Source organism: Homarus americanus, unplaced genomic scaffold, assembly GCF_018991925.1.
Source record: "Homarus americanus isolate GMGI-L3 unplaced genomic scaffold, GMGI_Hamer_2.0 scaffold5212, whole genome shotgun sequence".
Classification (NCBI taxonomy): domain Eukaryota; kingdom Metazoa; phylum Arthropoda; class Malacostraca; order Decapoda; family Nephropidae; genus Homarus; species Homarus americanus.
In genome coordinates this window covers 93,750-117,764 of record NW_024720820.1, presented here as the reverse complement: position 1 = coordinate 117,764, position 24,015 = coordinate 93,750, and the positions used below count along the sequence as shown (strand labels likewise).

Below are 24,015 nucleotides of genomic sequence, written 5' to 3'. Positions count from 1 at the left end.
CCACTATGATGGAGAGGGATACTGTGTCACTCCACCACAACACACTATGATGGAGAGGGATACTGTGTCACTCCACCACAACCCACTATGATGGAGAGGGATACTGTGTCACTCCACCACAACACACTATGATGGAGAGGGATACTGTGTCACTCCACCACAACCCACTATGATGGAGAGGGATACTGTGTCACTCCACCACAACCCACTATGATGGAGAGGGATACTGTTTCACTCCACCACAACCCACTATGATGGAGAGGGATACTGTGTCACTCCACCACAACACACTATAATGGAGAGGGATACTGTGTCACTCCACCACAACACACTATGATGGAGAGGGATACTGTGTCACTCCACCACAACACACTATTATGGAGAGGGATACTGTGTCACTCCACCACAACACACTATTATGGAGAGGGATACTGTGTCACTCCACCACAACACACTATTATGGAGAGCGATACTGTGTCACTCCACCACAACACACTATAATGGAGAGCGATACTGTGTCACTCCACCACAACACACTATAATGGAGAGGGATACTGTGTCACTCCACCAATGGAACTCAGGCTGTCGCAGTTCTTGTTCTGTCTCAGGGGCACAGTTGTAAAAAGTACCGGACTTTGTTACTTAAGTTAAAGTATTGTTACGTTGGCAGAATGTTGCTCAAGTTAAAGTAAAAGTATCCAAAGATCAATGTACTCAAGTAGAAGTAAAAAAGTATCTCATTCTTAAAGTACTCAAGTACTGAAAGTAAAAACAAAATAACTAATTATATCAAATATTAAAATAAATCCACAGTAAATTATAAAACAATAGTTAAATAAAGACATAAATAAGACACAACATTACACATGTTTATTTGCAAATCTTTCTATTAAGATTAGTCAATAAATCATTCTCAAAATTACCGCTGACTAAGCAGGACCTTTTAGGCCTAAATATAAGTCCAGCATGACCCACCGAAAGAGAATACGTTCAGCCGCTCCTCTCCATGAAAATATATCCATCCAACACAATGATCACTTTCTTCCTTATCCACACAAGTGTGTCGACATAGACTTATGGTCCACAGACATAATGTTGTCCCTGCTAGCATTAGGTTAAGATATAGACCTATCTGCTAAGTATCTGAGGCAGGGGATGACCCACACTTCTCTTCCTGTAAACTCTGTAGTTGTCCCAACACTAACACCCTTCAACAATATTGCCTTGACTGTCCCACTGTCAGGGACCTCCTACCACAGGGAGAGTCACTAACCACTATATGTCACCACCTACTTATTCATAATAATTTAGATTTAATTCTTGTACACTTCCCACACTTTGGTGGTGCTAACTCCCATTGTCCTTAAATCACATCAATATTGTCTCAATATCACAAGTCATAGAGTGTCCTGCGAGAAAATAGTACCAATGTATTAGTGTCTGACCACATGGTCTTGTGACTAGGCTTGTTGCCTCCTGGGGTGTAATAAATTAATTAAATAATAAATAATAAGCCCAACATGACCAAACAAGCAGCAGATGCAGGTAGTGGGGTGTTAAACTTGAGAGATAAGTCACATAATGTTGAGAAAGACCTCAGTAGCCCCATTCCATCCCCTGGGCATGACAAGTAGCTATCAAGCTCCTTCAGTTGAGGAGTTTGTGGATGATTGTTGCCTCCATAGTGACTGAGTCTGACTAAAACTCACCATGAACTGTCCCTCTAACTGGGGTGTGGCTGTGGTGACATCACTTTTTTATTCTAATTGATGAGTGGCTGAATTTTTTGCACCACATAACGTCTGGCGGGTGCAGGGGGGTGGTCAGTCTCACACATGTATAGATACAGGCTTTATATCTAAGACAGAATTACATTAAGCATTTTAGAATACAGCCTCTTTGATATTAATTTTAGGTACAGGTATATGTAAAGAGCAACTGATGTCTAATGGGAAGACCAAACCCCTGAAGGAAAGGTGGGGGAGAAGAGGGGACTTGATGGGGGAGGGGGACAAGAGGGTAGGCTGGGTGAGGCGGTTGGTCAAGGTGTTAATGGACACAAGAAGATCAAAGGGAAAGTCTGTTGTCATGGCCACTGCCACCTGACCTGATGTCGCCTCACCTCAAGAGACCTGTAGGTATGTGACCGTGTGGTGTCTCCCCACACCACACCCTCCACCCACACAACTCTTTACTACAGTTAATAATTAATTAATTTAAAATGTATATTATTAGTTTCCACACACATTAAAAGACTTTGTTTGGGTCATGTAACGAGTAACGATTTTTGTGTTTTTAATTATATTGGAGTAAACTATTAGAAACCCTTACTTAAGGAAAAATACAAAAAAATTTAGTACTTTTTAAAAGTAAATATCCAAAAATGTTACTTGAGTATAATACTCAAGTTACATTTATTTTGTTACTTTACAACTCTGGTCAGGAGGGTACCATCATGGGCACCATCGACACCATCATGGCCACCATCATAGACACCATCATAGACACCATCATGGGCACCATCATGGGCACCATCATAGACACCATCATAGGCACCATCATGGGCACCACCATGGGCACCATCATGGGCACCATCATAGACACCATCATAGACACCATCATGGGCTGGTCTAGTGAATGTTGTAACAATTCAGTAATGGTGTTGAAACGTTCAGTGTACCAGCTGCCAACATGTGACCACATGCAATATCTGGCAACCTTTACCACAAATATAAGGTTAAATAATTATAATAATAATAGCTGGTCTTTTGTTTCTCAAAACTGCCAGTTCTTTTAAGGAATTCACTGGAGCTCAAAACACTAAGAAGTAAAAGACAAAAAATACACTACAGTAATACCCCGCTTTACGCGTTTCAGTTTTACGCGTTTCTACATTTACGCGGTACCCCGCCAGAACCGGAATTCCCACTTTACGCGGTGCATCTACTCATATACGCGGGAAGCGGCGCGGGCAGGGTGCGCACAAGGTCGCCCAGTCATCAAAACATTACCGATTTTTTCACCCGCCACCCACCACAGCAGGCCCAAGTCAGTGATAGTGAGGATATGGACTTATATGGACTTTGAGGGGTTTGACAAAGAGGCCCTGCAAGCCTCTGTGGTGGATAGTGATACAATTGATATAAGTGATACAGGTGAGGGCCAATAATCTGCCCTCTGCCTCGGAACCAACCCTCCATCCCCATATGCCCAGCCATCTTTTCTACTAATGTAAGTGTTAAAAAACCTAATATTTTTTATATTTCTTTTAATTATTAATTGTGTGTGCATACCATCATAAAATTAAGATGTTATTTTTACTACAACGTAGGTATTGTGTCTGAAAAAGTGGAGTTTGGGGGTCGGCCCGGTCTCTATTTCAATTAATCCCATATGTTCTGTTGTTCAGTTTACGTGTTTCCCGCTTTACGCGGGCCTCCGTGGGTTCAATTGACCGCGTAAAGCGGGGTTACACTGTACAATAAAAGAAAAAAAATGCCAGTTGTACTTCATATATCTTTAAATTTTAATGCTTCCTAAACCCTTTAGTTCTCCATCACTGTTCAGTACCCTGTTCAGGATCATAAGCTTTCAAGAAAGATATGTTTGAAGCTGTTTCATAAAGGCCTCCACAGAAGTCAGCTGCTTCATGGATACAGGCAATCTATTGTACCGTCTGGGTACAGTGTTGTACAGGTAAAGGATCAGGCATCAAAAGAACATTCCCCTACTGCTGTGGGCTCCTCAAGGTGTGAAAGCTCATCACTACTACACAAAATTATTTAACAATGTCCAGTACAGTATAGTCAGAGGAATTAGTTGGTTGGCAAAATACTTAGGATCACCAAACATTAGTGTCTTAAAAGTCATTAGACAGAGATTGAACTCTATCATAGCTTTAATTGGAAGACAATATTATTCGATTAAGAATGGGGTAGTGGGAGTCCTCAGTGGGAGAGCAAATAATAGTCTGGCAACCCTGTTCAACACTGTTTGAACTTTATTCAGTAGATAAATAGGTAGACAGACCCATAAAGAGTTACAGTCATATCACACCTAATGTGAGGGTTATGTTCCGAAGAGAGCGCATAAGGCCAAAAACGAGTACAGGTAAACCTCAAGCTATGGTGGGTGTTAGGTTCCTGATAAACCCAACACAAGGTGAATTATCATAGATAGGGAACATTATAACATGGGGTTCAATGGGATACATTCCCAGCCAGTCCCCAAACACACAAGTCTCACCGACCAAACAATTCCTACAATACTACTACGTATAAGTCTGGTCATTATCACATGTCTCCTTCAAGGCTAAGAGGACTCTTGTAGGTGGAGTGGAGACGTCACACAGCCTCTGGGGAGTCTCATGCTGCTTAACAGTGTCAAGCTTCACCTCAGAGACACAGTTGTCTTGGATGCCTTGGCCTTCCCAGACATTTTCAAGGTTACACTGCTCACTTCACACTCACAAAAACAGAGCAAAGGCACTTGTCACAAAAACAGAACACAAGCACTTGTCATAAAAACAGAGTGAGCGATGATAACAAAAACAATGATAGCGGCCGACACTGCTCACATTTTCAAAACAACAGAGTCGACGCACCTTACAGTCACAAAAACACAGAAAATATCACTTGATCGTCACCATAACACAGTTCAGTCTAAATGTTAGTGCTGTCCTCTCACTATATAAGAAAAACACCAATAATAAGTACAAAGCTGGCTGATAATAGTGAAGCCATGTGATGGTGGGTTTATGATCAACAAAGAACCAAACACACGGCTGTAGTGCGCAGGTTGTGGCAACGTGGAGGTAGGGCTGACAAGTGAAGGCAGAGATGCATCATGCATGGGGTTAAATATTGTTTCCTTATAGAATGTCACTGACTTGACGTAGAAAAATATAATTTGCATTGCTGGAATCCTTGCAAGACAGCAGTTAACTTGAGTATATACAACCCATAGTTTGTACAGAAGAACATTGATTTAAGGCGATTCAATTTAAAATTATTGATTTAAAGCGACACACAAAATTAAGGACAATATATTAATTTAAAGCGAATCTTTCCTATTTTACGCGGGTCAATCTGGCGCATCATATGGAAATACACACTATTTTAAAATTCGCGCCTAATGTTTCCCACCAGACGCATCTCTGGGCACACTCCAAGGCTGCCTGCCACCCTCCCACACCATCACACATCCTCAGTTCTCACACTGACGCTCTAGTGAATGGACATATTGTGTGACACTATTTCCTTCTACCACATGCATCAACCATCGCCACTATGTCCAAGAGGCTAGCTACTGCAACTACCACAAAGACCAAGAAAACAAGGCAAGCAATTACACTGGAGCAGAAAATCATGGTGCTGGAAGCACTGCAGCGAGGAAATGTTGCTTCAAGTGTGGGGCACCAATTTGGACAGTGATGTGAATAATGAGCTGGTCGAGTTGGGCTCTGCATCTTCAGAGGATAAATTGTCTAACTAAAGATGAGTGAAAATCTATTTTTTATAGAATAAAGTAATTAAAAAATAAATTGAGAGGAAGGCGAGTGCTGGGTGAGTGGTAGGGATGGAGTGAGTCAGGCGAGAGGCAGATGGAGTGAGTCAGGCGAGAGGCAGATGGAGTGAGTCAGGCGAGAGGCAGATGGAGTGAGTCAGGAGAGAGGCAGATGGAGTGAGTCAGGCGAGAGGCAGATGGAGTGAGTCAGGAGAGAGGCAGATGGAGTGAGTCAGGAGAGAGGCAGATGGAGTGAGTCAGGCGAGAGGCAGATGGAGTGAGTCAGGCGGATGGGTGAGTCGAGAGGCAGATGGGGAGTCAGGAGAGGCAGATGGAGTGAGTGATGAGTCAGATGGAGCGAGAGAGGCAGATGGAGTGGAGTGGGCGAGAGAGCAGAGTCAGGAGAGAGGCAGAGAGTCAGAGAGAGGCAGATGGAGTGAGTCAGGAGAGAGGCAGATGGAGTGAGTCAGGCGAGCAGATGGAGTGAGTCAGGCGAGAGGCAGATGGAGTGGAGTCAGGAGAGGCAGATGGAGTGTGAGTGGGAGAGATGGAGTGAGTCAGAGGCAGATGGGTGGAGTCAGGGCGAGGCAGATGGAGTGAGTCAGGAGAGGCAGATGGAGTGAGTCTGGCGGCAGATGGAGTGAGTCAGGCTAGAGGCAGAGAGGCAGATGGGTGAGTCAGGCGAGGCAGATGGAGTGAGTCAGGAGAGAGGCAGATGGAGTGAGTCAGGAGAGAGGCGGGTGGAGTGAGTCAGGCGAGAGGCAGATGGAGTGAGTCAGGAGAAGGCAGAGTCAGAGGCAGTGGCAGAGAGTCCAGGCGTGGCAGATGGAAGAGTCAGGTGAGAGGCAGATGGGTGAGTCGAGAGGCTGATGGAGTGGAGTCAGGTGAGAGGCAGGTGGAGTGGAGTCAGGCGAGAGGCAGATGGAGAGAGTCAGGTGAGAGGCAGGTGGGTGGAGTCAGGAGAGAGGCTGATGGAGTGAGTCAGGTGAGAGGCAGGTGGAGTGAGTCAGGCGAGAGGCAGATGGAGAGAGTCAGGCGAGAGGCGAGTCAGGCGAGAGATGGAGTGAGTCAGGCGAGAGGTGGATGGAGTGAGTCAGGCGAGAGGTGGATAGTTAGTGGCACCAGTGTGACCACCCTCTCATCATCAGCTGATCGCCAGTAAACAGACCATTTCACATCCCGTAATTTTAGCTGTGTTGATTTTAGAGTGTTTGTTTTAACCTAATACTGCAAAAAACAATGTTTTGTTTATTGTAGGAGATGGGCTGAGGTGCATCTTGGTAGACTCTCAGTCTTTTTAGTATACAGTCGACCCTCGTTAATTCGGACCCCTTTAATCCGGATTTCGGATAAATCGGACGAAATTTGAACTGTCCATATCAAATTTCTGGTTCTGGGATTGTCCCAGTTGCAATTGGGGTTGCAATTTCAAATTCTGTGTCACTACTAAGAAATAACAAAGTCCCTGGTGCACTCTAAGATTAAGAGAAAACGGACGACTCGGGCGTCCTGAAGTGAGAGAAAACGGACTCCTATGACGGGGCACTCAAATAAAGAGACATGGCTACATGTTTTGTGGACTACCCACTGTACAGTATCCTTTTCATCACTTTGTAATAAACCTCGTTATGCCTACGTATGTGTTTCTGATAATTATCATAACATTATATATTTATATATTTTGCGGTTGTACAAACACAAGGCCTCACACATGCCATTCAGACTGACAGACTTGACAAGTTTTACCAACCATAAAGACAGTTGATGCTTTAAACATCACTCACAATGGATCTTGAATATTCCAACTGTAATCAGACATACCTAAGTTGCCTCAACAATTGCAACCCCAGTTGCAATGTCAAATTCTGTGTCACTAGTAAGATAAAACAGTCTCTGATGCACTCTAAGATTTAGAGAAAACGGACGACTCAGGAGTGCTGAAGTGAGAGAAAATGGACTCCTATGACGGGGCACTCAAATAAACATACACATAGCTGTATAATGCAATATTAACCCCTAAATCGGTTAATTCGGACAATCGGCTAAAACGGACACCCTTCCCCCCCCCTATTAGTCCGTTTTAACGAGGGTCGACTGTATTGTGTTTCTCTCAAGTACCCAACTAATTTATTCCATTGAAACAACACTTCGATTTAGTGTTATATCTCGTGTTATATCAACGTTCTACTGTACAGCTCCTCCACGACTTACGACCTACTCGACTTACGACCACTCGACTTACGACCTATTCGACTTACGACCACTCGCACTTACGACCTGCCTCAGTGTACCAAAATTTTGTCAAATTACGTATTTTCGAGTCCCAACATCAGTACACAGAAAAAATTTTCGTTTGTAATTCATTTTAAAATGACTGTCAAGCTTAAAAGTGACAGTTTTGTGGTGCTGAGAAGAAAAAGAGATGCCCAGTTTAGATTTTATATGTATCATTTGAGCATTTTCGACTTACGACCTGGATTTGGGTCCCTAAAACCGTCGTAAGTCGAGGAGGAGCTGTACTTGAGATAAAAAAAAATTACAACCAATTGATATTTATGGATAGTCAATGGATATCACTACAGCAAGTTATGTTCATCGTATATAGCAAGATGGTCTTAGTTTATGACCATCGTTAAAGCGGAATATCATATCTAGAGGTTTACATACCGGGTATACGTGTAGTCAAAATTACCCTTGAAGATCCCATAAAGTAGATGGTCATACAGTGATATACAATTAGCCGGAACAATTGGTGCAGAGAACTTCCGGGAATGCAAGATTTCTGAGTAACCAGACTACTTTCTCAAACCAGGAAAAATCTCCCATCCCTGGAAATATTTCCGGTTTCTGGAAAAACTTTCCGAGTGTCTAAGCTATGCATCTTGCACAGAAAAACACTAGCTCACATCCTCAGAATATTTCTGTGTGCTGGGGAGTTTTCCAAGAGTCTAAACTAAAAATCTATATGATACGGTCGTGAATGAAGCTGTGTTTTACACAAAAGACTGGTATTTTCCACTCCCATGGAGCTGTGGGGAATTAGTGGATCTCATCAGACCTGACATAATGTCAGGTAGAGGTAGGGTTGGATATTGGTGGTCTCATATTACTGACCTTCTGATACAATGTCAGGTCACCCACTGTTGGGTGGGGGATTAACAGGTCTCAGGACCTGAACATGTCTTGAATAAACATGAAAGCTAAAATACAGTATTTTTTATACTTACACTTATCACAATGTATCCCTTCAACATTACGTTACATAAAATTTTAAAATGGGGAGAGAGAAAGCTGAAAGTTGTGGGTGATTAGAGAGATGGAGTGGAAAGCAGTGGTAACATGCACCAGTGTTGCTAAAAGCAAACCTCAACAGCTGATCTTTTAATTCACCTCCACGTAGTTAACCACGCATAAATTTATGTCATACAATATGGGGGTGTCTGGGGGTGATGTTGTGGTATTAATTAATAAATAAGCAATAACGAACGGTTCGATTAACGAATTACCTCCCATAAGGATCTTCAATTCGGTTAACAAACAAAACTTCAATTAACGAAATCCTTATGACAAACACGTTTTGTTGTAAGCATCAGTTGATCAGCTGATGGGCTAGTTTGCCAATTCAGTAATCTGTTCTATGTTTACATTCGTTTCCAGTGGAGTAAATATCAAGAAAGTTGTGCTCCTTAATATTTGTGAATTCTTTATATTAAAATTATTAGTCATTTTAAAATTTAGTTAATATATTGATAACACCGGTCAACACAATTTTTCTGGCACAAGGTTTTTAAATGGATTTTAAGTAAATTTGGGGTGCAGAATCCAAATATGACTTTGGTTTTTGTCTATCACATCAGGTTTTTGAGATATACCATATTGCACTTTTGCTGGGAAACGTAAACTTTTGGATCAAAATTGACGGTTTAAACATGTATACATAAATTTTTTCAGCATTATAATTTGTATTTTTCTATAACCAAAAATTGTTAATATCAAATTGGAAAGTTAATGCACATATAATATTTAAATGTAACATTGAAGGGTGAAAAAAACAATTAATGTACGGTAGAAATAGTGCAAGTATTAAGATCAAGTTACAGTTACATAAACTTCCTCTTTTTGGCCGATCTCTTATGTACAGCTTCTGGAATGTCTCTCATCAAACTCCAGCAGTAGTCCGCCATCATGTTCGAGTCCCATCGACCTTGGTAACGTTCTTCCATTACTTTAATGTCTTGATGAAAGCGCTCCCCTTGCTCCTCGCTCACTTCTCCCAGATTTTCTGGAAACTCGTCCAAGTGACTGTGTAAGTAGTGAACCTTGATACTCATTCTGCATCCAAGTGCTTGTAAACTCAAGAGCAGCTCTTCCACAATTTCTTGATAGTTGTCGCTTTCTTGTTCCCTAAGAAGTTCCGCACCACATTAGAGAAAGCATTCCAAGTTCTTGCCTGTGCCTCAGTCATTGTTGCAAGGAAGTGTGGATCTCTGAGTAGTGTTCTTATTTGAGGTCCATCAAAAATCCCTGCCTTTTTCTTCTCGTCGCTAAGACTTGGAAAGGTTGAGCATATATATCTGAAACACTCTCCACTATGATCAAGAGCCTTGACGAATTGCTTCATGATACCAAGTTTTATGTGCAGAGGAGGAAGGACAATGTTTTTCCTGTCAACCAGAGGATCGTTAATGATATTCTTGTCACCAGGCGTCAAACTATGTCTTGGTGGCCAATTCTTTTTCACCCAATGGTCTGCTGTAGCCCTGCTGTCCCAGTAGCACAGAAAACAGGGGTATTTTGTGTACCCTCCTTGCTGGCCCAATAGAAAGTTTACCATTTTCAAGTCCACACAAATTAACCATTCATGAGCATGGTATTGCAACCTCTCTAGAACAGTCTTAATGTTTTCATACTCTTCTTTAATTTGTACAGAATGTCCGATTGGAATTGAACCATACTTGTTTCCGTTATGAAGAAGAACACATTTCAAGCTCCTTTTAGAACTGTCAATAAAAAGTCTCCAATCCTTACTATCATATGCTGGTAGTCCCATGGAGAGAAGAAGTCCTTCTACATCATTACAAAAAACAAGCTGGTCATATGAATGAAAGTACTTCCGCAGTTGCTCTTCTCTGTTGCGATAAAAGGAGACACTCGTGCCAGGTTTTAAGAGTCGTTTCTCTTGAAGCCTGGAAGCTAACAATTCAGCAGACTGTTTTGGCAAATTTAGATCTCTGACCAGATCATTCAATTCTGACTGAGTAAACAACGTTGGCTTTTCACAATCTTCACCAGATGGCTTGAAAAGATCAGTCTCTTCATCTTCATCAGTAGAAACAGGTGAATTCCGGTCTATATCCTCAATCTCTGGTAGCTCAGTAAATTCTGGCACGTTACGTGATGGAGCAAATCTGAGATCAGATTTGGATTCAGCGCCTTAAAGTTAGTAAAAAACAGTTAAAAGGTTTCATGCCAGAAAAAAAAAAAAATTTGTAGACCAGTGCAATATATGCAGTACAGGGAACTAGTTTTTTGTGCGCCCATCAGCCTCTTAACCCACCCACCAGATGTCAGTGTGGCTTTGTTTACAGTGGAGTGAACATCAATTTTGTTGGTGTCTTGAATATTTTTGCATTTTTACATTAAAATTATTAGTCATTCTGAAATTTAGTTAACATATTGATAGTACAGTAGTACCCCGATTTACGCGGTCAATTGAACCCACAGGGCACTGCGGAAAGTGAAACCCGCGTAAAGTGAACAACAGAACATATGGGATTAATTCCAATAGAGACTGGCCCGACCCCCAAACTCCACTTTTTGACAACACACAACTATGTTGTAGTAAAAATATTATCTTAACTTTATGATGGTATGCACGCACAATTAATATAGAAGAGGTTAGGTTAGGAAAAATAAAGGTTAAGTTAGGAAAAATAAAGGTTAGGTTAGGAAAACTAAAGGTTGGGTGTAACACTTACGTTAGTAGAAGAGATGGGTCGGCATACGGGGATGGAGGCTGGTTCCGAGGCAGAGGGCAGGCTACTGGCCATCAAGTGAATCACCATTACTAGGTGCATCACTATCAGTTATAGTTGTCAGGGCTTCCCTGACAAATCCCTCAAAGTCACTTTCACTGTCACTATCACTGGCTCTGGCTGGCTGTGGTGCGTTGCGGGCGAAGAACTCGGTAATGCTTTTTTGACAGCTAGTGTTGATGTTGTCTTGATACACCTTGATGTACGGCTCCATAGCCTGCACCAGCCGGGTATGGAAGACTTCATAGCGGTCATCGTCAGGGTCATTGGAAAGGAAGAGCTTTAATTTTTCTGCACACCCGATGGCACCCTTAATATTACTATGCGTTAATTTGTGTTCTTCTGGGATTGACGCACCACCTTCCTCTTCACTGACGTTATCATCTTCCAACATCTTGTCGGCAGTCATTTCAGGATCTCTGACCACCTCCAGGATGTCGTCGTTGGTGGTCTCGGAGAAGCCTTCAGCTGTAATACTGTGCGCAGCTTCTCTTGCAAGGTCCAATGCCACTGTCACAGACTGAACCTCACCAGTCACAGGTTGACTCTGCCTCTCACCTGGTATGCCATGCAACATATGCCTCCATGCGTGACGAATCGTAGCTATAGACAGCTGATCCAATGCCTCCACCAAGAAGTCTACAGCTTGTTTGACGTTAAATTTCTTCCAAAACTGTTTGACGAGAACTTCTTGAGTCACAACCTCTTGTTCCTTGTCCTCGTCGCTTTTACTCTCGCTGTCGGTGTCACCCAGCTTACGCAACTCATCCTTGGTGTTAGTACAGTCGTTCAGGAGCTTGAATTTCTTTGCCGAGTATGGAGCTTTAACATTGCAGATCAACTCCTGGTCCATGGGCTGGATTAATGACGTAGTGTTGGGAGGAAGGAAGACCACTTTTACGTTGGGGTGACGATCCATAAGTAGGGGTGAGTGTCCTGGTGCGTTGTCAAGGAGCAACAAAATTTTGAATGGAAAATTTTTTTGCTCGCAGAATTTCTTCACGTCGGGAATGAAACAGTCATCAAACCAGGAGAGTGACAGAGCAGAGAACATCCACGCCTTGCGTGCGGTCAGCCAGTGGACATTAATCTTGCTCATGTCCACTTTCTTGTAAGCGTGCGGCTTGCAGGCTGTGTGAATCACCGATAACTTTGGTTTACAAGTACCGGAGGCATTGGTGGTAAAGAGGACGGTGATGCGCTCCTTCGGCAACTTCCGACCCCGAACCTTGCTGGCAGACTGGACAACAAAGGTCTTGGTAGGCAGCTTTTTCCAAAAAAGGCCGGATTCGTCCATGTTGAACACCTGGTCGTCAGTGAACTGCCCTTCCTCCATAACCTCACGGAAGAACGGAGGAAAATCTCTAGCCGCCATTCGGTCAGCACTCGCTTCTTCACCACCAATGTTGATGTTGGTGATATTGTTCCTCTTCTTAAACCTATGCAGCCAACCAGAGGAAGCATTGAAGGGTTTGGGCTCTGCAATTCCCATCTTACGTGACACTGCTGCGTACAGTTCACATGCGTACTCTTGAACGGATCGCGTGTCCACCGCCATGTTGCGTCACGCCTGACGAATCAAGTAACTCACCAGCAAATTTTCCACCTTTAGCAGCACCTTGTTCTGGCAATACTTGATCATTGAGGCACCTGCAGACTTTGTGATTCTCATGTGCTCTTTGATCTTGGCTGCATCCTTCTTAATAGTATGAATCGTAGATTCGTTCACTCCATGCTGGCGCGCGAGATCAGCTTGACGTGTTCCTTTCTCCAAATCTTGAATTATCTGGTATTTCACTTCGTAGCTTAGGGAACGGCGTATCTTCTTTGGCTTAGGGCGGCTGGGTCCAGGTAAGGAAAGGTTTCTCTCTGGTGGCGGTGGTCCGGCGGAAGCCATTTCACAGAACAATGGATGCACGTATACACGGTGTGGCCTGGAGGGATGAAACTGCCGCGGTTAGGTCAAGCGTCGTCTTTCCTCCCTCCCTCCCGCGGGTGGACACGTCATATTACTTTAAACCAATTACAGCTAGCAGCGGAGGGAGGTAGGGATGCATGGCCAATCACAGTCCGATACGTCATATGACGTCACTGATAACGCAACAGAGACATGCACTGCGCAACCTTACCGCGCGGCTTGCGGAGGCGGAGGTGGGAGCAGGCGGGAGGGGCGAATCTAAAAATAGCGTCGAGCCAGACACTCTGCACATATATGGGTAGATGAACCGCGGAAAGTGAAAGTTCGGTTCTGGCGAGGCACCACGTAAATGAGAAAATGCTGAAAGTGAAACCGCGTAAAGCGGGGTAATACTGTATAAAGCGCAGTGCAGTGTTGATTTAAATAAACTAATCTTGAATTACACCTAGTGAACTTAAAATTATATTGGTGAAATTACTGCATCAAGCATGGGTCCCCTGAAAGGTGATTTCTCCTCCATTCCCACTTCCTTCTCTTCTCCCTTCTCCTCCACCCCCACTTCTAATTCCCATCATCATCATCAACCAGGAACCTTCTACATACACACCTCAAAGTAAGTGTACTTTACTGCATTTTATTTTTACTTTGTATGTACTTTTTTGTGAGCTGGAACCAATTACCCAATATTCCATCGAAACAACAGATTCGGTAAACAAAATTTTTGGTTAACGAACGACACTGTGGAACAAATTGTGTTCGTTAACCGAGGGACCACTAGATAACTGTGTTTACGTTTTTCCATTTTTATACTACAATATGATTAGTTTCAAATAATGATGTTAGTAAATGCCGGCACAGTGCATCAGTGATCAGTGTGACCACTGGGCCGTGAGTGGAGAGCATGGCGTGGTTAAGTGCATGACCTACCTGAGCTGTTTGGTGGCCACAGGTAGAGTGATTCCTAAAAGAATATTCGTGGTTTTGGCTTTTCGCGGAGGTTTCAGGAACATAATTCCCACGAAAAACACGGGATTACTGTATTTGGGTTTGTAGACTGGGGGAGATGACGGGTGGTAGAGGGAGGACAACCTGCCTCCTGGCCTGTGCTGTCACCAATAATTATTATTATTTGTATTCTTTTCATAACTACTGTATACGTATGTATATTAAAAAAATTCCCTGAAAAATCTCTTGATTTTATACCATATTACTCATTAATGAGTCATCCATCATGCTACAAGTTGACTTGTGTTTCATGAACTATACACGTATGTGTAGTGATCTCTTGTTTTTTTTTGGAGGGGGGGGGGGTGTACTCGGTATCTCTTACCATATAGACAGGAATGATTCCCGTCAGCCTCCAGTTGCCATTTAGGGATTTTACCAAAGCAATTACGCAATAGTATTTTGGATGAAATGAGTGGGTATTAGAGCTTATTGTATTGATTTTGTGTACATTAAAGCCTTGATTATGGTTGTAGGTGTACAGTAGTAAAATTAATGTAAAAAATACTGTACTGTATGTATCTTTTAATTAATGTAATTAATGTAATGTACGTACAGTAGAAAAGATCAATGAATTGGTAGAGAAAAAAGTGGGACTGTGCGGGAGGCCAAAGTACGTACAGTAGCTAAAACTATCTGTGCATACTTTGTGGGAAACAATATGAGATCATGGACGATAAATTTTGGTATATGAGGACTGTCACTAGTCACACGTAAAATTTCGGAGCATATCGACCCCCACCTGCACAGATAGTTGTTTTAGCTACTGCGCAGGCAGGCAGGCACACACACGTGTGAACTCATTCATCACCAGTAAACAAAATTGGTAAGTTTTTACAAGTTGTCTATAATGTCCCACAATATTTTTGGGTCCAGTTCTAGATATATCTCATCATTCCGAGTACCTTTCATTATACAGTATATATCTCTGTCGCAAATGAATAATAGTGAATGTAATAGAACCTGACCTAATCAACCAAAGAAACCTACCTAACTTTACCTAACTCCCTAGCCAGCCCCCCCCCAGACACCCGCCTTAGTAAACAGAAAGTGCTTATTTTGTTATCTGGTACCAATGGAACTAACTTTATTGAAGTGTCATGGTATAATTTTACATTTTATGTGGATGTGAGAGTACACTCGGACCGAGCAGGTCGGTAAACAGACGACACATGGTGACTCAGAAGATTATGGGCAACTTGTAAAAAAAATACAAGATTTGTACTTTATACAATACAGTACTGTACGTATATATGATAATTCTATTGATTCAGTATATCTTTATTTGATTTTTATTAACCACAACTAACAGTAATTGTGATCAGTTGTTTGTGTACCAACATTCCCTTTTTTCCTATGTTGACAGACCTGGAGCAAGTCCCATGCAAACTCCACGATTTGTACCACCTAGAATACAACCAAAGACCATGGCTTGGGCAAAGCTCACCGCGAGGAGTCCTCGTAAGTAGAACCCACATAAACGGTCTTGAATATGGGCAAATGTCTCGTGACTGACAAGAAGCTTCAAGGAGGTAAACAAACCCCAGCTGGCTATCTAGTGTACTGAGGCAACTCTCAACACTGCATTTGATGTGTTTTATTTGTTTATTTTTATCAATCATGTAGTATTAATACAGCAAACCTTGATGTAGTCTACTGGTGACAGATAGATGACCTACAACCCAAGAAGCCAGAAAACCCTCAATACAAGTCACAAGGGTAAAAGATCTATGGTTGTAAACAAGACAATAACAGTTGTTGTACTCACCAATCTAAAAGTTAGGTTTTGCCCCATTTCAGGATGTTGTGTAATCTTGTCTAAGTTAGCAGCAATAACGACTAAGTCTCGACCATCTACCAGTCCAGCTGCTACTAACTCTGAGGCAACGCCCTCCGAGGTGTCTCGTCCAACGGTGAACTCAAACCGGATGTCATTAAGTTCTCTCTTCTGGTTCCTGAAACACAACAACAACAACACAATTTAACTGGTGGCTCATGAGCACACTAGTGATATAGCAACACATTAGTGATGGTGTTGTGGGAGTGTTGGTGTTGTGGGTGTAACAATAGGGGGCAGTGAAATTTTGCTCAAAGCTGCACTCTTCAGGCATTGTTCCTTATACATATCTAAGACTCCATGCCAAATTTGAAGCTGATATGTCGAGGTTTAGTCTGCCGCATTTTCTACTGAAATTTTTAAATTTACCTACAGTACTAGCCAAACAGCCGCTGTGGCGGTGCAATGTTCTGTTCAGTGTTTATCAACTTTTTTTTCATATCTCTTATTTCATTTAAGTTGTCTTGTTGCAGATGAGTATGGTGCTATGTCTATATTGATTATCAGCCTTTTCTCATTTCATTTCTCAATGTTGTGTTACTGTACTGTAATGTAGGGGAGACCTGGGTAAGTTGGCGCACTTGGCTAGTTTAGATAATTTGACGTCACTCTATTTTGATGGTAAGAAGACCGCCACTCGTGTGATGATAAAGAATGAGAAGACCGAGAAATGGAGTTCGAGGATGAAGGTGAAAGATCATTATGTCATCATGGTTGAGCCTGGCAATGAATATCTCACACGTGTGACTCCCAAGACTGGACACGGAAAGCAGATTGCCAAAACTATTCACGAGTTTCTGGTGGAGAAAAATCTAACCCAGCAGCTCATTGTGTGTGTTGGTTGTGATGGAACCAATGTAAATGTAGGATCAGAAAATGGAGTCATTCATCATCTTGAAATGTTACTTGGTCACCCGCTCCATTATTTCATATGTCAGCTTCACGGAAATGAGCTGCCTTTCCGCGCAGTTTTTTATCACTATGATGGTAAACCAAGTGGTCCTGAGCATTGGCGTGGTCCCATTGGAAAGCAGATCAAGGAGTCTTTGTCTGAGCTTCCAGTTGTCGCCTTCCAGCCAGTCAGTTTCCCTGATTTCCCTGTGTTTAATGATGAAGTGGAGAAAGATCTGTCCTGGGATCAGAAATACCTGTATAGGATTTGTAAAGGAGTTATCACAGGTGTTGTTGAAGATGACTTGGCTGCTATTGAGCCAGGTCCTCCCTGTGTGTCAAGGTGGAACACCTTATGGAGTAGAATCCTCAGGCTGTATGTAGCAACATCAAGACCCAGCCATGAGTTGAAAAGAATTGTCATTACAATAATAAAGTTCAGTGCTCCAATGTGGTTTTACATCAAGATACACCCTTACGTAACACACGGCTCAAGGAACGTATTCCAGTCCCTGCTATATATGAAACACCTGAATAGTGAGGAGGAGACGATAGTGAAGAAGGCTGTCCAGAGAAATGCATACTTCGCCCACACAGATCAACTTCTTCTTGGTATGTGTGCAGATGAGGACATGACTGTTAGAGAAAAAGCTGTCTCAATGATAAGAAAAATTAGAGAGGAGAATCAGCAAAAGGAAGAATGCACTGGCAGATCTGAAGAGGAGGAGGAAGATTCTGATGCTGCTGTTGACGAGAATTTGTTAAACTATACTGATGAGGAGGGTAAAGATGGAGATGGGAATGAGGATGTGCCTCCTGTAGTCAACATGAGAAAGGTGGTGACTCCGAAACTAAAGTGGCAAGCAAAAAACTATCATTCCATGATTAACTGGAGGAATGAACTCAAGACTGAGCCTCCTTACATTGCTTCTCTGTCAAATCTACAGGTTAATGACATTCTTGAGACACCATTAGTGGTGCCCAAGTGGCCAAACAGCACTCAGGCGGTCGAGAGAGGCATAAAAGTGATGACTGAAGCTTGCACTGAAGTGACGGGATACGAATCGAGAGATGGATATATTAGGCAAAGATTATTGTCTAGGAAAATGATGCCAAGGTTCCGCACAAAAAAGAATTTCAATATGAACTTGTAATGATTTTCTATACGGTGTACCTGTAAAATAACATGTGAATTAAATCGATGTCACCCATGTAAAATTTATCATTATCCTGGAAAACATTAAATGACACCTAATTTTTGGTATACACTAAAAGTTGACAAAAAGTCGTTCGCGATGCGGCAGGGTAAGTATGCATGAAATGGCATGAAATTTTACACAGGTGTTTGTTACAGCCATACAAACGATGCCTGAAAAGTGCAGCCTGCAACTCAAATAAAAGTGTTTTTTCCCTGCCCCCTAGTGTAACAATGTCAAGAGTGTTTCCCGCCTGAGTATTCGAGCCAATCGCAGGGACCTGTGAGGGCGAATGCCTTATGCCTGAACCAAAAAGAAAACCTGTGAGACATGACGTCATGAAGAGGCGGCGTCCCTTTGTGGGCAAAACAGTTTGAAAAAGACAGTCTGATTTTGGACAGAGTTAAGTGTGGGTGCACGTGGGTGTCATCTCATATGGCGGGGTATAATGTGAGTACCTTTTAGGTTTTATCCGTTTCACGAAATGTATTATGATTCATGTGACCCCTGGTTAGCTAGTTAGGAAGATAGGTTATTGTTCTGAAGTGTAACTGTTCATTTTGAGTAACGTCATTAATAAACAAAGAACTGTTATGATTAGTTCTCAGTTCCCTTGTGTATGGGGTAGAGTATCGTCCTTTCTAAGTGTCTTTAGTGATATACAGTAGCGGAGTGAGTCCTAAGAAATAACCGTTTCATATTTCCCCTCTGTTAAGTGTTGTATCTTAGTACTAGTCCCCAGTTATTCAATCTCCACTTGATGTGTGTGAGGGCTTACATTCCTTAACACCCACCAGCCCACCTCAAACATAAACAAGTCTCCAGTCTCCATCCAGCCTAAACACACCCTCTCACCAGTATACAATGAGGAGAATAAAGAATTACGAATGAGGAAAGAGAAAGAAAGAAGTAAAAGAATAAAAATAAGAAGATAAATAGAAATAAATAAAAAAGCAGTAATAAAACCCATATAATTGTTACATGGAGGTGTTGGTGTAGTGGAAGTGTTGGTGTAATGGAGGTGTTGGTGTAGTGGAAGTGTTGGTGTAGTGGAAGTGTTGGTGTAGTGGAAGTATTGGTGTAGTGGAAGTGTTGGTGTAGTGGAAGTGTTGGTGTAGTGGAAGTGTTGGTGTAGTGGAAGTATTGGTGTAGTGGAAGTGTTGGTGTAATGGAGGTGTTGGTGTAGTGGAAGTGTTGGTGTAGTGGAGGTGTTGGTGTAGTGGAAGTGTTGGTGTAGTGGAAGTGTTGGTGTAGTGGAAGTATTGGTGTAGTGGAAGTGTTGGTGTAGTGGAAGTGTTGGTGTAGTGGAAGTGTTGGTGTAGTGGAGGTGCCAGTGGAGGTGTTGGTGTGGTGGAAGTGTTGGTGTGGTGGGAGTGTTGGTGTAGTGGAGTGTTGGTGTAGTGGAGGTGTTGGTGTAGTGGAGTGTTGGTGTAGTGGAAGTGTTGGTGTAGTGGAAGTGTTGTAGAAGTGTTGGTGTAGTGGAAGTGTTGGTGTAGTGGAAGTGTTGGTGTAGTGGAAGTGTTGGTGTAGTGGAAGTGTTGTGGAAGTGTTGTGGGTATGTAGGAGTGGCGGAATCACTGACCTGACTCTGAGCACCAAGTTGATGGGGTCATTATCAACAGAAACTTGGTGGATGGGAGGTGCCACATAGCAGTCAGTGGCGCCTCCAACCACCTGAGGCACTACAGGTACAGGCACTGGCTGGATCATGCCCTGACCTACTACATCAGGCACTCCTTGAGGGAAGGACACACCTCCTGGTATGCTGGTGGGCACGACTGGGGCCATTGGAGCGGCCATCATGATGTCTTGTACCATGCCTGACACTGGTACCATGTTGGCCACCTGCCGATACATAGTTAATGTAACACATAATAGTTATTATGGCACACACACACACACACACACACACACACACACACACACACACACACACACACACACACACACACACACACACACACACTACTACTACTACTGTACTTTGATGTCACTCGGAATCGAGTATGACGATCATCAAGCTATGATACAATGATATGAGTTATTAAGGATGTCACCTAGGTTGGTGAGTTCTGAGGTGACTAAAGAGGCCGCTACTGGACCAGCAGCGTCATTCACATTCGTTGCACGTGTGGAGGGCTGCATCTAGCGCGGGAGGGGTGGTGGCAGTGTCTTTACGGCGTTGGCGCTTGTCTGCCTCGGTTTGCAATTGGGCTAACATGAAAGTATTGACACCTTCTAGTGCAGTGCTCCTCCAAGCGTTATGGTGTGGAGTAATCGTCTCCAGGTGAGGGGGTCGATTTGGCATTTTTTCAGTTTTGTCTTAAGACTATCCTTATGCCTTTTCAGTTGCCCGCTGGCATTACCTCTACTATTTGTTAGGTGACAGTAAAGTAGCTGCTTTGGCATCTACTGTCATCCATGCAGGTTACATGGCCAATCCAGCGTAGATGTTAATGGATAATGGTAGCCTCGATGCTCCTACAGTTGTTCTCAGCAAGAATACTGGGACTTGTTTTCTTGTCTTCCCAGTGAACTCGGAGGATGGAGCGTAGACTACGATGGTAAAAGTTTTCAAGTGCCTTGAGGTGCCTCCTGTATGTGACCCATGTCTCACTGCCATATAGCAGGGTGGAGAGGACCACTGCTCGATACTGTATACGTGCAGCTTTGTATATAATTTCAGCTACCTATAGCTGAAGACACGGTTTTGGAGTCTGCCAAAGGCTTGAAATGCACATCTGATCCAATGCTGAATCTCTTCATCGATGTCTGCGGTGGTATACAGGTGGGAGCCAAGATACCGAAAGTGGGTAACATTAGAGAGGGTAGTACCGTTAAGCTGGATGGATGGTGGAGGAGTGTCTGAACCAGGGGCAGGTTGAAAGAGAATCCGAGTCTTACGAACATTCACCTCAAGACCTAAGTGTGCATACGCATCTGCTTAGGTATTTAGGACCTCCTGTAGGTCATGTTCAGTGTGAGCAACAAGGGTGAGGTAGTCTGCATACTGAAGCTCAGTAATAGAAGCTGCTGGCACCTTTCTTCTTGTCTAGAGTCGCCTAATGTTGAAAAGACCCCCTTCACCCGGTACTCGATGTTCACCCCGCTGGCTAAATTGGCACTGGCACGAGCAAAGAAGGCAGCCAAGAAGATGGAAAAGAGAGTTGGTGCCAGTACACACCCTTGTTTAACCCCCACTTGGATGGGAAAGAACTCGGACTGGGTGCCATTGTGCAGGACACTGCCGTTCATGCCATCGTGGAGTTGCCTGACAATGGCAATGAATTTTTGGTGGACAGTTAAAAAGGCTGAGGGTCCACCAGAAGGCTTCCCTGTTGACCGAGTCGAAGGTCTTGGTTAGGTCGATGAAAACCATGTACACGTCACAAGCTGTTCTCTGCACTTTTCCTATATCTGACAGGCAGCAAAGATCATGTCAGTGGTGCCATGTGATGGTCTAAAGCCACATTGAGATTCTGGGAGGAAGCTTTCCGCCTCAGGTAGCTGTCTGTTTAGGAGGTTTCAGGTGATAATCTTGCCAGCTACGGAGAGCAGCAAGATACCCACGGTAGTTGCCACAGTCTGACCGGTCTCCCTTGTTCATATAAATATTAACAATGGAGGCATTATTAAGAGCTTAGGGGATTTCCTCCTTTTCCCATATATTCTCCAGGGGAGAGTGGAGACAGCTAGTATGCAGAGGTCCTCCTGCTTTATACACCTCAGCTGGGATTCCATCAGGCCCTGAGGCTTTGTTATTTTTCATCTGTTTGATGGCAGTAACTACCTCACCCAAGGATGGAGGCTAGCTGAGGTGGGTCAGCTCTAGATGCTGAAGGGCCTGCTGGGTAGTCGGGCCATCCACATCGGTGTTTCAGTTGAGCAGCGAATGGTAGTGCTTTTTCAAGTGCTGACGGACGCCTTCTTCGTCTTTAATTAGGAATTACCATCGGATGAGCGGAGGGGGGCTGTGCCATGAATGACTGGCCCATAAAATGTTTTAAAGTTGAGAAATTTGCACATCTTGTGTTGATCTGCAAGTTTTTGTGTTTCACATGCTTTATTTAGTTTGTGAAGTTCCCGCTGGGCAGCCTCTTTCTTTTTGTGGAAGGTATCAGCTTTGGTCCGAGACCGAGGGTTGCTCTGCAAGTCAGTTAAAGCAGCACGTTTATCATCGGGACATTTTCATCAAACCAGTCCTGGTGTATTCTTTTGACCTGGCATAGGGTCTCTCTGCAGTTTTTTGTCATGACAGTGTCGAGAATGCTCAATTCAGCACTGGGATCTGGGTTGTTTGTTGTCGGGTTGTTTATCAGCGCATGTTTGAGCTTCTCTCTGAAAGCATGTGCTACCGCTGGATCCACCATACACTTAGTGTTAAAACCTCATCTAGAGGCTTGCTGCCTTCGCCTTTTGGGGGCAAAGTGAAGTGAGAGCTTGGCTCTGACGAGCTGATGATCATTGTCGCAGTGATCTGAACCCCTCATGGCACGGGTGATGAGCACATCTTGGCAATCTCTTTCTCTGACAATGATGTACTCAATGAGATGCCAGAGTTTGGATCGTGGGTGTTGCCACAAACTTTGAACTTGTCGGCATGCCTGAACAAGGTATTGGTGATAGTGAGGTTGTGTGCAGCACACTTGCTGAGGAAGAGTAGGCCATTGTGATTACACTTGCCTTGTCCATTATTCCCTGACTCCCTGCCATGTCAGCATCTCTACCAACTCTGATATTGAAGTCACCAAGTAGCAAAACCTTATCTTCTATCAGGATAGAGGTTAGTACTTTGTCAAGGTCAGCATAAAAGGCCTCCTTGATGTCATCCTCTGCATCCAGTGTTGGGGCGTATGTACTGATGAAGAAGGCATGACGTGAGTGATTCAGTGGGACTCGGAGCGTCATGAGGAGCTCGTTGATCACAACAAGCATTTCAGTTAGTCTGTGTAGGATGTGTTGGCAGATGGCAAAGCCAACTCCATAAATGTGGTTTCTCTCTGCAGCAGGATTACCCTTCCAGAAGGTGTAGCCAGACCTCCATTCTGTAAGTCAACCTTCATCTAGGAGCCGGGACTCAGTAATGGGTGCTATGTCAATGTTATACCCAGCCAGCTCTTTTGCAACATGGGCAATTCTTCTTTCAGGCCGCTCATTTGTGCCAGTATCCAGAAGGGTCCTAGCATTCCATGCAGCGACCATAAGAGGTTGTATAGTTTGTTTTTGTTTTGATTTGTGATAAGTGTGTTTTCGACCTTACTAGGTGCGGTTGCCCAGTCAGGTTGGTTTTTTAGGCAGGCTATGTTTAGGGCGCCTTTTCTAGCCCCCTCCCCATGTGGGGTGAGCAGAGTGGCTCCTCCAAAGGGCTGCTCAGTCGTACAGACAGGACTGGATTGCACTGCTGCCTAGATCCCAGTGCAAAAACGACCATCTTATCTATGCTGCCCATGTGCAGAGTTGTGACTAGAGACTCCCATCAGCCATCTCTGCCTGTCCCCGTCACCACTCATCCATCGCCATAGGACTTTTGGGGGTATAGGGGTTTTGATGATGATGAGAAGTATGATGAACTGGATGATGGCTGCGCATGAGTTGATTTATGTGGTGAGGCAGGAGTGCAGGCTGCAA

At 43.5% G+C, this 24,015-nt stretch overlaps 1 protein-coding gene across 4 annotated transcripts in view; it reads right to left on the bottom strand.

The window, feature by feature from the left end:
• Window positions 1–24,015, bottom strand: part of LOC121861267 (serine/threonine-protein kinase OSR1-like) — a 45,181-nt gene that overhangs the window by 6,693 nt on the left and 14,473 nt on the right. For all 4 annotated transcript variants that reach the window (XR_006087996.1, XR_006087997.1, XR_006087998.1 and 1 more), the window contains exons 3-4: window positions 19,970–20,232; window positions 16,232–16,418 (exon numbers count right to left, since the gene is read on the bottom strand). Coding sequence is in view for 1 of the 4 variants with exons in the window: in XM_042358912.1 (XP_042214846.1) it covers window positions 16,232–16,418; window positions 19,970–20,232 (450 nt within the window). In the remaining 3 variants the exon portion in view is untranslated. The remainder of the gene's footprint in view (window positions 1–16,231; window positions 16,419–19,969; window positions 20,233–24,015) is intronic.